At 39.7% G+C, this 14,453-nt stretch overlaps 1 protein-coding gene across 2 annotated transcripts in view; it reads left to right on the top strand.

Moving 5' to 3' along the window:
- The window catches only part of KCNJ6 (potassium inwardly rectifying channel subfamily J member 6), a 168,126-nt gene that overhangs the window by 111,418 nt on the left and 42,255 nt on the right, over nt 1–14,453 (top strand). For both annotated transcript variants that reach the window (XM_030477126.1, XM_030477127.1), the window contains one exon: nt 12,138–13,058. In XM_030477126.1, coding sequence (XP_030332986.1) covers nt 12,138–13,058 — 921 coding nt within the window. The remainder of the gene's footprint in view (nt 1–12,137; nt 13,059–14,453) is intronic.

Genomic DNA, 14,453 nt, shown 5'->3' with positions numbered 1-14,453 from the left:
TTATAAAATGTTTCAGTGCTTACAATACTTTCGTTGCTACCTATTTCCCTACAAAAAAGGATAATAGCAATTACAGCAATTTCACAGCAATGCCTTTGATTCTTTTTTTCAAACACGTTTACGGATCTATTTATTACATAGTTTAAGTGAAATAACATATTAAATGGTAGTTTAGACACCATTGAATTGTTTATTTCAAGACAAAAAGTTGCTATTTGTTGACATGGAAACATTTTTTTGTGGTTTTGACTTCAATTTTCTGTCATGCTGAGTCTCATATTGTACTTGCCTGGATACATACTTTAACAAGTTCATATGTAGATGGGTATAAAATCCTGTGTAGCTGATACTTATTGCAGAAAGGATATATTGTTTTTTCTTTCAAATTAAACAAAGATTAAGAAAAAGATCTGGATTGAATGAAACCAAACACATGGTCATTCAATCTTTTTTTCCAATTCAACTAAAAAATTTATTGGGAAAGAAAAATAAAAAGCAATACTTGAGTCAGTTTTATTTTCTTGCATTCAATTTGCTTTGTAGACAAAGCCACAAGCTCTGACTTGTACAAACCTGTTGCTGAACGTGGAATTTCTTCTATTGAATATGAGCATTAGGCAGATCCAGCCTGTAGCTGTAGTCTCACTGTCTGAAATTAAAATCACACAATCCTTCAGGCTCCACACAAAACAGGATCAAATTTTTTGAAGATACTTCCAGGGACGTTGAGTGGAATAGCTATTTGAAAAAATATTTGACTGTAGCTTTGGGAGCAGCAGCACTCATGAAAAAGAAACATTTCTAGCAGCTCCCTCTTATATAGATTCCTTGGCATCTGACTGTGGTTAACTCAGTCTGTTTTCATGACACTGGCAGGAATTTGGTATTTCTGAGACCTCCGCACACCATCAAATGCTGATATGCCTACCTTTCAGAATCTAACTGAAGATGTCAAAGAAATCTAAAAGCCTAAATACCTGCCAGAGTTTCAAAAGTGATTAGGTGGAGGCCAGACAGAGTGATGGAGAAGGCTCATTTCCTTAGGAAACATGCCTAAAGTACTATTCTGCGCTTACCATTTTCAGGCTATCAAAATACCACAACCTGAAACAAAACATTTTTAAATTCACTTCCAGCCTTATTTCTCAGTTATTTTTTTTCTCTGCAGTCTATAAAATGCACAAAGCAGAAATGAGAAGTCAGTAGCAAGAAACTAGGTCTTTCTATTTCACTGTGACTTCCTTTGGCAGGAAAAGGGGAAGAAGCTAGTAATGGCCTAATTATTTAGCTTAAAGAAAACAGCCAGAATCCCAGTGTCATCTGCAGTAAGAAATGGAAGAGGAGTGGGATGGAAAGAACATGGCAGCTGTTCTGATAAACTAAATAATTGTAAGATGGGTAATTGCCTGGTCTCTAAGACATTGCTATTTTTGAGGCAATGTTTGGTGGTAAGAGTTTGGTTTTTTATGTTAGGCCAGATGAAAAATGTCACTCACCTCAAATGACAGAAAACTGTGTACATCCACCAAGTCACCACTATGAGAAATGGCAGCAATCACAGAAATGTGAAACCACATCTATCAGAAAAATTTTAGTAATTTTTCTTCTCAAAAATGTGTGCAAAAAAGTTAAAATTCTGACTGATTTTTGTAAGCAAGGAGTGCCTTGCTTTTCCGAAATACATTGCTCAGAAGTAAAAGCCACTGAAATCCTCCTTCGACTGCAAAGAAGTTTTCAAGAAAGAAATCTCTATCACCGGGTGGGGGAAAAAAAAAATAAAAAAAATAGTCCTTGTCTGTTTCAATTTCCCCAGTCTTCTCAGCTCCTTCTGTAGCTTCATGCAACTTCATGCAATAGCAGAAGGAAAACCAATAAATACACTTAGCTAATGTCTGTGACCTGAGGGCAATCTGTTTGGGGTGCAGCTGCATGTAAACTGAGTGGAGAAGCATAATTTAAGAAAGGAAGTTTGTGACATTTTTTCATTCTTCTTTTCAGAATTGAGGGGTAGGAGGAATCGGGTATCCGTACTTCAAAGTCATTCTGTTCTCTGCAGTCATATTTCTTGATAAAAAAAAAAAAGCAGACATAGCAAGTGATAGTTCTTTCCTGCTTAAACGCCTCATCTGTACCAGTGGTATTAAAACTGCCTTCCCAAAGCCTTGCTTCACAAGAAAACTGCTGGTGGGCAAAATCATCTGCAAAGTAACAGTCAGTAGTGTGTGTGTGTGCTACTTTGCGTTGTAGTACACACACACACACTACCCAGAGCACCAGTGACAGGTCGTTTCCCCAGCGAATGATCATCTTGACCTAGGGAAATTTTACTCAATTTAGGTGATGTTTTGCAGAGAAAAAGTAAGGACTCCCAAAGTTATCTCAGATCCCCTAACCTTAAACTGATCAGGTCCAAGATGTGTATCAATATATAGCATCTTCTGCTCATTTCTCTAGGAAAGTACTAGAAGTTCTTGTGCTTGGTATTCAGGCTTACTCCATTGCATAAGTTGTTGGCTTTAGTTGACTGGTACAGCATATTGATTGATCCAAGTCCTTCGTTTCTGACAAAAATATCCTTCTCCATTTCTTCTTATGCCTTAAATTTATGATAGTTCATTGATCAAAGCAAAACAAGCTGTCACAGTATGTCAGTGCAGCAGTCAAGATGGTTCCAACACCTGCTCAAGGAGCTCTATGAATATTCAGACACAAAGCTGTCTCCAGGTTGTTCAGCAATGCAGGCAAAAATTGTATTTGTCTGTCCCAAGGAAGAAGATTCAAGTAAAGCCACCCTTACTTCAGAAAGGGGAGCTTAAAAGGACAGGAATAGAGCTGGTATATGAAACAGCAAGGAGAGAGAAGGGCTTGCTTCTTCTGCCAACATGAAAGTGGGAAAATGGGTGGTATCAACTCCTTCTGTGAGGATCTAGTTCTCTCCTTTCTAGTGACCTAACTGGACAGATAGACTTTGACAAGGGCAACAGCTGCCTGCCTTGACTTATAAACTTTTCACATACTGCAATATGCAACAGACCCATCACCGATCTGACTGCGTCTACAATTCAAAATAAAACCAGGCCAGGAACCAGTCTGCAACCTTGAGATAAAATGGTACAGGATGTCCACACCATGTCACAGATCACATGGCCCTGAGTCTTGTGTAGACTTTATGTCTCTTGGTTTTAAGGCATAGTAAGTATATTGACAGTGATTTTTTTTTCCACTTCAAATTATCTGAAATAACGTGAGGTCTGTGTTGCAGACCAATGTTACACATTGCTTGACACAGAGGTGGCATGAGGTCCTGTGGAGATGTCTGAGGGAGCAAGGTCTGCTGAGACATCAGGCAAATGACAGTGAAAGAAGCCAAACCTGATGCAATCTTATCCATGCTGCCTAATGGGAGCAGTGCCTGGCACATACTGTCCCAAATCATTCCCATGTATTGTCTCAGAGCATTAGTTGGCATGATGCAAAGCCAGGATGGATAGCTTGCTAACATTTAGCAGTACAGATTATCAGCGCTGGACAGACCAGCCAAGCTCCTATTTACACTTCAGCTTCCAGAAACAACCAGAAGCATTCTCTTGATATGAGTGACATTACAGGTGCAGAATTAAATGAGTCAGTATTATCTATAAGAAATGTTCAGCTGATCAACTAATATTTGTTTCCAGAGTTTTCAGTTGGGAAAATTTTAACGGGGGGATTAAAAAAAAAAACCAAACGTGAAGAAGGACCTGATTCTGCTTGTCTCTTCTTGTAAAAATTGAGAATACTCTTTTTTCAAAGTAATCAGTAAGGAAAATATGTGGAAAAAACAGGATTTAACCAGTCCTCACACAACTGTCCTGGAAGGCTGAGCTGTAAATCAACAGCTCAGATGAAAAAGAGAAGCTGCAGAGAAGATGAAGTAATACTCTTCTCATTAGTGCATGGGAACAAGCTGCAGTGAGGGAAGTTCCAACAGGATATAAACAAAAAAACCCAAAAGTTCCTAATGCGAGAGGCATAGCATTGATCAGGGCCCAGAGAGGCTGTGGAAACTCCCATCCTTGCCCTGAGCAATGTAATCTACCTTTGAAGTTAGTCCTGTAATGAGCAGGAAGGTTGTCAAGAGACCTTTAGAGGTCCCTTCTAACCCAAAATATTCTATGATTTTAAGTGGGTTGAAAAGCTATTTATTTTTTATTTCTAGCAGTTAGAGTGTGTAAACCAGTTTAAAACTGATAACACTCAGGTGAGTATATGTCCTTCATGCTGTCTTATTTTCCTGGTACTTCCCACAGAGACGAAAAGTTGAGATCTTGGTAAATATCTAAAGAAATAGTGCAACTGACAAGTAAAAATTTTTGCATAGTACACGTGATAGTAACTGGCAGAAATAGCTGGAGTTGAGTAACTGCAAAAAGAAATCTCTCATGGGCCCATCAGACAATGACATGTTACAGCAACTCAGGGAGACGTACATCTGATGCAGAAGCATCAGAAAGAAAGCACGTGGCCAGTATTTGCAGCTATTAAGGCCTGTCAGCGCTGTGAATCATTAATGATCCCTATTATCCCTACTACAGCAGTTGTCAGTAGTTTAGCCACATGGAAATACTAGACACAAGCCAAGGTCTAATGTTGCCAGGTGACTCAGGGTGGGACACCTGGGCTGTCTCTGACACTGACCTTGCTCCACTGCTTGCAGCAGAAGTGACAATATTATGCATTTTCGAAGTACAAAAAATGCATTCTTTCTATCTTTCTCAACTTCTCAGAAGAAACGCTGCATCTGAGAAGGCTGTTTTCTGCATTGGGTGTGAATAGGATAATAGTATTATAGCAAAAGAGACTGAGGTCTCACTTTTTTCAAAAGAGAGTATCTCTCTGACTTCTTTGTACGCTGCTATGAGTAATTGCATGCAAAAGTCTCTGATTTTACTGCCAGCATTGCACACTTATCATGGTCAGGAATCTTCATTCTGTCTTTATGTTAGTCCTCCATCATCTAGTCTTCCACTTGTAGGTCATGATTTTCAGTGTAACCACTGCTCCCACTATGATGTTGAACTTAATCTTCATTGTTCAACTTACTCTGAAATTGCATGGGGCATCTATTACTTTCTTTTTTGTAGCTCTACAGGTTTGTCATACTCAGACTTTCTTATTCATTACCTGCTTAAGGTGAAAACATCTTTGTTTTTGCCTTTCTGATGAGAAAAAGGTGAGGAGGTTGAGCATGAAGAAGTAGTGAGCACTAGGCGAGGGTGATAGACCATCTGCCATGAGGGATTGGAAGACGTTCTTGATTTAACGTATAGCTTGTGACAGTTTACTTTTACAGAGGAATACGATGAATAAGAACATGGCACAAGTCAAAGCACATGTGCAATATCAGCAATAGCCCATACATATGCTGAGTCTGCTCAAAAGAATAGCATCTAGACTGCATTGGACTGGTTCCCACCCAAACACTCTGAACATTAATCCCAGTCACCGCACACATGAGAGAGTAACACGTATGCTGACCTCAAAAACATTGGCTTTCAGGAGAAGCCTTACCTGCTCTGAACCTCTTGAGGTTTTCTGGAAGCCAAACCTCCAGTAAATATCGTTAATATCTAGACTAATCAGACACAAGCAGTGAACTCACCTTATTACAGAAATCTATTTTTTATGGCAGGCATTTGCACTAGAGATGGCTCTGAATTGACATTGACTCCAAGCAGTCAGATTCCAGGTAATAAACAAGTTTCATAACCCAATTTGAGATCCTCAGCCTAATGACAGGCAGAAGACACTGATAATCAACTGTCTCCACATCGTTGCAGGTTCAAAATGTATAGCCTTTTTACACTGCTCCGTATACGTAACAAAGCTGAGGCTGTTTGGCTTCCCTGTGCTTCAAATGAAGGCAGGTTTAGCAAAGCAGATGTAAAAATAGCATTCTGGAGCCTTTAGTGGTAAATTCTGTGACGAAATCGGTTAGAATCCAAGACAAAAACTACAGGGTCAAATGACTACCAAAAACAGAGTTGTGGATTTTTTTAATTAATGTATCAGCATCCTTTTCCATCCTTAATAATAAAAGGGCCAAGAATCAGAAATGAATGTATATGTTTGTACTGCATAGAGGCAAAGTGTTACCCAGGCTGATTTTTTGCAGCTATACAGGCCTAAAAAAAAAATTAAAAAAATGAAAATAGTAGAACGTTGTTTTTACCAAGTTGGATTAGAAGGCAATGATTAAGCAGGTAGTGTGAAAAAAAGGTATCATCTTTACAGCCTCTTTTCTAATCATAAACATACTTCAATTTGCATTTCTTTTCTAGTTAAAACTGCTGCTGAAATAAATTTAAATCACACGCATGCTCTCTCTGAAATTATATTTATGATTTTATGGGTGCAAATAAGTAATTTGGTTCTTGAAGAAATTTGCCAAGTCAGTATCTATTGAACATTTCAACATTTCAAAATGAGGACTAGAGTATATTCCCAGCCAAGTGAATAGACAGTCTTGTATTGATTTCAACAGCACAGGAGCAGATCCTAATTCTTGTCTTTTTCAGAAGAAATCTGCATTTTGTGATAATGACTGCTTACAGTTGTTAGCTGGTTAAAAAAGACTCCATTTGTTTTTCTGTAAACAAGACTTTCTGCTCATATCCAGTGGTAATACACAGTGTCTTGAAGTACGGATTACCTGGTCTCACTGAGAGTGATGCAGGCTGAGTTCATCAAACAGGCAAATCCTCCTCTATTCTAAGAATATCTGCTCCTGTGCCCTCAGTGCTCATCAGACATAAGATTTCAGAAATCTTGGAAACAGTGACTAATACCAGCCAGAGATCAGGCAAAGCATTTCAGAACCTTCCTGTCTGCTTCCTCTCTCCAACTTCTCCTTGCATTACAAGCAAGAAAAGAAAACAGAAAGACTCAGACTTAAAACAGAGTAATGAACAATGCAGAAAATGTCTTGTGCTATGATGCCTTTTCCTGATGTCAAAGCCTGACAACTTCTCAGAGGCACCAGGGAACAGAAATAGCCACCTGGTACTGCCAAATATTCCACAGATGAGTTCAGAGTCTGGGACGTTTGTGATCACAGCAAATGAGAGGTGAATACTGAAGGCTGTTCACAAAAGGCAAGCTTGGACCTTACAAATGCAAACGTACAAGTAACTAAAAAGTTAGCCTCATCCTATCAGGAAAGTGGGGTATGACATGCATGCAGTCAGAAATCACAGTCAAAATGACGTCTGCTTGACATTTTTATATGCGCAATAAAGCCCTGGAGAACAATTTGTAGATTATAAATTCTTTTGTTGAATTAGTGAATTTTCAGTGAATTTGTATACAAACCGTTCACAACTGTGTTACACGAGATAAAATTAGTCTACTAAAGTACACTGAAGTATTCACTGAACTCTCTATATCAGCTTCTGCTATGAAAAGGTCAGTTATAAAATGTAATATTCTCTGTTGAAACTCCAAATTATTTTGCAGATCATCCTACAGCTCTAATACAGTATACAATGAAAATAGGCTATGAGTATTTAAATTAGACAAGTATGCCCTTTAAATACATCCTTTTGCTCTTGTATTTGTACAGTACGATGACAAGATTTCTGAAGCACTACCAAAGAACAAAAAAAATTGCACTGTTAATGATAAAATGACTGCTTTTGTATTATAGTAATATATTACATTCACGGTCTTGGAAGTCGTGAGAGCATCTTCTCTCCATTTCATGGTTTGTTGCTGACACTGGAATCATGTTTTTTGAGAGACTCTAAATAAAAATATGTGCTTGGAAACACTGGATTGTGCCTTTACAATGCTGTCCTGGAATAGACAATACCAGGGTCACAACACTGGTTACATCTTTACCAGAAAATAAAATGTTCCTGTGCGTTGGCACCCAACACCTTGTTTGGTAAAATTCATAGAAAAGCTCCTAGCATGGTTTTGACCAGTGCAAAACTGAGTACACCCAATTTCTGGCTACATTTCAGGTATTAGCATGGGACACAGACTATTCCTAATAAGCAGACTGTATAAGACTACCCTGCTTTGAAAAAAACAGGCGTTCAGTAATTCAAGTGTGGGCTGCATCACTTCATTTAGCCTCCATGATAAAGAATAGGCCTGGGCACATTCAATTTGCTAATATAGCCATAGTCAGTATGTACTGCTATGATAAACACAAGTGAACTATTCAGAGGTTTATTTAGGAGAACTCTTTTGCATTTGCTGGAAAATAAAACAAGTCACTGAAATCTCATACATCACATACACATTTGCCTAAGAGACTCACTGAAACAAATACTTTGAACAGAATAGTCTACATTGGCCTAAATTGGTATGGTATTTCTACCTGACCACTGTGTTCAAACAAACAAAATGTTCGTTGCGAGAGAGGAAACTGTTCCAAACTAGGGTTATTTTATTTTATTTTTTTCTCAGTGCAGGTTAATATTATGTATATATTTTTGTCATGAAGAAAAGCGAAGAGAGTAAAAATAACTCTCAAGTGAGATAGCTGCTATCCCCTGTTCCTGGAACCATGACAGCCATTATATAACTGAAGAGAAAATTAAACGATATAAACAGCATAAGCTAATTAGTTTTATATCAAGCAAAATTATAATTAGTTGAAGTGTTTTGTGGCAAAGGCACTGACAATATGTGGCTGTTCCTCAGTCTTAGTGGTGAACAGGAATCCTGCCATGTGTTTGAAACTTATTCATCAGGCATTTCCATGGAAACACACAGATGTACAATCCTTGGATCACTTATTTCAGGAACTGCTGCTCCCAAGGTTCGCTCTGGAGTGAGAACTCAGACCAGGAGAGGGTGACGGGCTGTGACTCTGATCTAGAAACCTCCCCATTCAGGTATTTGTTGGGTCTCACAGCAGGATAATTTAGGTGAGGATAAGAGTAAAAGGGCATCTTGCTTAAAGAGAAAAAGACTAAAAGCTTGACCTTGATTTTCCTTCTCAGAGACTGCCTCGGAATTGGGAAACGACAGCACTGGGAAGAGCCTGAAGAGTTCATGAAATTGCCAGATGTCCCCAGGGAGATTAACATGCGTTAGCAAGATGCTGTACTGAGAGAGACTTTGGTTAAATGTAGTCACTGGTTTTGGTTATGGAAAGCTGCTCTGTAATATACCCAGATGGCAGTCAGCTCTGGTGTGACCTTCTCAAGGTTGAAAAAAGTCCTTCCAGGTTGGAAGGGGCAGGTCTCTGAAGCCCATTTAGAGTGACAGCCCACCACCATGTGCTGGAGAGCACAGCAGCTCCTTGCTCCTGCTACAAACCTATAGCCACTTGAGAAAATGTGGCCCTTACCTCTCTCTGTAGGTCAGCTCATGTACTGTGAAAGACAGGAAAGGTTGATTGCGATGCGCAAGGGCTTGAAATCAACACAAAACATTTTGAAAGCATCAGTAAAATTCGTTGTATGAATAAAATGGTGCTTCATTGTTAGCAAGTACTTCTATAGGAAATAAATGCTGCATGAAAAGCAGGCGAGACAGGTGCAGCATATGACTGGTAGGCATCCCTGCATGGGCATGTCCCTTAAGATTTCCCCAGATGCCAGTAATAAAACCAGCACCTGTGCCCCCTCCCAGCCCTGCTATGGTTTTTAGTACACTTTTCTGTTTCTGGTAAGAGACGCTCAGGAAGGGAGGTCTAGGATATGGTTGGCTTTAACAGCAAGGTTGTAAGTAAGGTATATTCTCAAAGGCAATGGGATGCTTGCACCCTGTCTCTGAGTTCATGCCAGGCTCTAGCTGGGAGAGTAAAGCAAAATATTCATAATGCCTTAATGGACCACATTAAACCAGCATTACTAGTCCAACATACAGTCCATTCAAGTCCCAAAAGCCAGAGCCTTCATAAGATGTTCATAAGTATTTGAGGGGTCTATTACTGCAGTGATGTGATAGCTCCTGTGGACTGAAATCTCCTTAGGCACAATAGAGAGTTAAGCATAAAGTGTGAAGCCTTAACTTCAGATTTTCTGACTTTGGCTTAAGTCTGCCTCACAAGGTTCCTGCAGCACCTTTTTATTGTGTTGATTTCGTCGTACATTATATAGCATCAGTGATAATGCAAGTAGGCACACTGTCATGAACTGGGGTAGGTTCATTCAGAACTGACTGCCTTGTGACACAACTTCCAGCCCTGTCACTACCATCAGCCTGAATAATGCTCTATTTAGAGGCAGCAGCAAACTGAAGCAATGACACAGGATGGAGCACAGAGTCTTGAAACACAGTATTGCCATCACGTTTCCATGCTATTGTTAACGGAGGGTCAGGCCAGAGCCTTTCTTGTAACGCAGGCTGTGGGCTGAACAGAGGCTTGGCTGACAATGGAGCAGGCCAGGAGAAACAACCAGTCTTCAACACTTTTTTTTTTTTTTTTCCCTGAGTATTTCAGTCATTCTTACAACTTTGTAAGAGTCTGTGATCTTTCTCCACAGGGGTGACCCCGCTCATCTTGAAAAACCTACAGGTGCTGTGATACTCCACAGACAATCTGCTATGTAGCACACATCTCTAAGAGTGAGAGACTAAAATGTTCTTCAGACTATACTGACCCACCAAGGGCACCCCTTGTGCAATCCTCTGCACAAGAGCTCAGGCTTCCCTGGTAGCTCCTCCACACAAAAGCATTTGGCTCTACTGCCCAGGGCAGTGCCAGGTGGACACACTCAAGCCTCTGCAGTGCCAGAGACAGGATTGCTTTGTCAAGCAGGAGTTTTGATGGGTTTATGCCTCCATTTCCCAGCCAGGGAAGAGGTACTCAGCAGCAACCAGAGTTCAGGGAAACGAAGTACTTCCCAACCAAAGCTGTTTACTCCCAGCTCTCTGCCTGAAGGTCACCACTCGCAGCACCGACAACACGCATGTCAATGCCCTGACTGTTCAGGAAGCGCATCTTCATAAACCAATGGTACAACATCACATCAGTGCCTCTATATTCAGAGTCAAGCACCTAGGCAGAACCAGCAGAAGACTTTTCCCTTCACAGCCTGGTGGCAGAAGAATAGCAGTTTGCCAGCCAGGAAAAAATTAGGAGTTCAGGAGCTGAAATTCCTGCAGGAGTAAGCCCTAGAGAGCAGAAAGTTTTCCGATAAAAGATAACAGTTACCCCAGACCTCACCATGTCCTCAGCTTCATGCAAACACATTTGATTAAACCACTCTCTCCCCCAGTATGCTCTTTTTTTCTTGCACATAAACGTAATGAAGCTATTTATCTCAAAACACTGGGAAACTACAGGAAAAAACCCACAGTTACTGGTATTCTGGGGGTTTCAATTCTTGTAAAGACGCTTACAGAGGAATGCTGTTTAGGCCCATACAGTTAGAGAAAAGGGTACATTTGAATCAAAGGCCACAGGCACACTGAATTAAAATGAAATCCTGTTTTGAAGTACTGTATGTTTTGCGTTGCTGGGAGAAGGACACACAATTCCCTGTCTCAGTATCAGTGAGATATTGATTTTCTATGGAAATGTGCTTGAATTGCTCTTGGTATATATTACTCTGTAGCCTGCCTTTCCTTCAACAAGAGTAGGACTGGTTCTTTCTTAAAACTGATGTTTCTTGAGGTTTTTTTATAAACGCGTTATACTTATTTAATATTTGCCCCATAGCAATGCACTTGATAGAAAAAACAGCTCAACAACTGCTCATTTTGTCTGCTCATCTTGTTGGCTAAAGCCCCCAAGTGAATCCATTTCCTCATTTATATCCACTATCTCCCAGCAGATCTTTCTTGGTGTATAAAAAAATCTCATATATTAAAACGTAAACGAGGGTGGGGGAAAGAAAGATCTGCTTAAACACATCTTTCAGATTTTAAATATGGGTGTAGAAAAGATGCCCTAACAGATAGGAAATGAGAGCTTTCTTTTATAGTATTTCTATTTAGCAATAAATTGAGGATGCTTGGCATCATTTGACTTTTGTGTTGTGCATTTAATAGGTGAGCAAAGAATGAGAATAATAATTTTGTTGATTACTAGCAATTTCATGCCAGTACTACAGAAAGTAGCTGTGTGTTGTCCTAGAGAAATAATAAGAAAAATAACGCCTGCCATTTTCTTGTTTGTTTGTTTTTCATGGCAGCTAACGTATTGGAAGAAGACTCAATGGAGCAGGACATAGAGAGCCCTGTCGCTATTCATCAGCCAAAGTTGCCCAAACAAGCTAGAGAGGATCTGCCAAAAAATATAAACAAAGATTGTGCAAAGAGAAAAATCCAGAGGTATGTTAGGAAAGATGGGAAATGCAACGTCCACCATGGGAATGTCAGAGAGACTTACCGTTACTTGACTGACATCTTCACTACCTTAGTCGATCTCAAGTGGAGGTTCAACCTGTTGATTTTTGTCATGGTTTACACTGTGACCTGGCTCTTCTTTGGAATGATATGGTGGCTAATTGCCTACATGCGAGGAGATATGGATCATATAGGGGACAGCACGTGGACCCCATGCGTCAGCAACCTCAATGGGTTTGTCTCAGCCTTTTTATTCTCAATCGAGACAGAAACCACCATTGGGTATGGTTACCGGGTCATCACGGACAAGTGTCCCGAGGGAATTATTCTGCTTTTAGTGCAGTCTGTTTTAGGTTCTATCGTCAACGCTTTCATGGTTGGCTGCATGTTTGTGAAAATATCCCAACCCAAGAAGAGGGCAGAAACCTTGGTTTTTTCTACAAACGCAGTTATTTCCATGCGGGATGGAAAGCTGTGTCTGATGTTCCGAGTAGGAGACCTTAGGAATTCACACATTGTAGAGGCATCAATACGAGCCAAGTTGATCAAATCCAAACAGACAAAGGAGGGGGAATTTATACCACTCAACCAGACAGATATCAACGTAGGTTATTACACAGGGGATGATCGTCTCTTTTTGGTTTCACCACTGATCATCAGCCATGAAATTAACCAGCAGAGTCCTTTCTGGGAGATTTCCAAAGCCCAGTTGCCCAAAGAGGAGCTAGAAATTGTTGTAATCCTAGAAGGAATGGTGGAGGCAACAGGTAACATTTCTTATACTTTGTATAAGGTAAATGCTTTAATTTTAGAAAGGAAAACAGTGGGTTTGCTTCACTTTAAAAGAATCACTTCAATAGTCATTACTTTTGAAAACAGCATCAGTTATGTGGTTAGCTTCAAAATTAAGAGCATGCCCAGTTTAATTGTCTGCTCCATCTTGCCTAATGGAATTAGTGTTGTTTCTGCTCTGTTTGGAAAATGAGATAGCATTTCTCATTTTCTAAATTTTTCACAGCATGTCACCCAGTTATTTGTCATTCTAAGCAGGAGCAACTCAACTAGTAGGACCTTACAGGATAAAATGGTTTAGAAAAAAAAAATCAATACAAATCTCTGTTTTTTAATAAATATGGAAGCACCATAGTTCATGCTGCTTCGAATCACCCATGGGTAACTGCAGAATAACTGCCTGCCACACGAAATTCGTAGCCTATTTGGATCCTGTAGGAAGTGATAATGTGTTCACTTTTCTCTTTTTGCTTGCTTGTTTGCTTGTTTTTGTTTTAACTTGTAACACTGGGCTTGTTCCACATTAGATCACAAAAGATCTGCTGATTTTGTATTTCACTGAGGCCCCCTACACACTGCAGAAGTTTACAGAACACTTAAAGCGGGTATATACAAATATGGCATATTATGTCAGCAGAAACTTGTTGAAAGGCTAGTTGTACATTACCTAAAATTATACAGCACAACACCAGATATCACTTGACACAGAGAAAACAATGCCTGGAATTCACAGCAAATGGACTAGTAATTTTTCTGTTCTGCATTAAAGCCAGAATATAGTGGGAGTATACGTTCTCTAAAGCTGCTGCATTTCCCGCAGTCAGAATGCTGATATACTTGTTCTAGGAGGTATTTTTTTCCTGTTAATGGCAGCATCAATCTCTGAAGTGAGTAAATGTAATCAATAAAAGGGAATGGCAATTAGAAAACGAAGAAAAGATGTGCTTGGGGAGGAAGAAACACTGACTATAGGAATAGAAGAACAAGATTTGCCATTTTTCCCCACTAATGTAGCAAAAGCTAAGGAAGTTTGAGGATGTGGATTACAGATCTCTGACAGAGGTACAACCTTTCTAACCCTGACTCATATTTTCAACTGGAGCCAGGAAATAAAGAGCAGTCTCTTACTAGAACATGTGTGTGTGTTTCACACATCTATTATGTGGTGTCAGAAGAAAACTGCATTTGTCACCATATAATAAATGTGTGAGACAAAAATGGAGCAAAAAAAATTGAAAGGAACTTGGCAGAGAATTTGAAGTGGTAAATGCAAGGCTTCCGAATTTTGCAGGAGGTAGGTGAGACTGGAGAGAAATCAAGAGAAATCAGAAATTGGTGTTTCTGATACGTACAGTAGGCACAAGATTTCA

This window comes from Strigops habroptila, chromosome 2 (genome assembly GCF_004027225.2).
Source record: "Strigops habroptila isolate Jane chromosome 2, bStrHab1.2.pri, whole genome shotgun sequence".
NCBI lineage: Eukaryota > Metazoa > Chordata > Aves > Psittaciformes > Psittacidae > Strigops > Strigops habroptila.
Note: the sequence above shows the minus strand (reverse complement) of the source record. Positions and strands in the feature narration are given on the sequence as shown.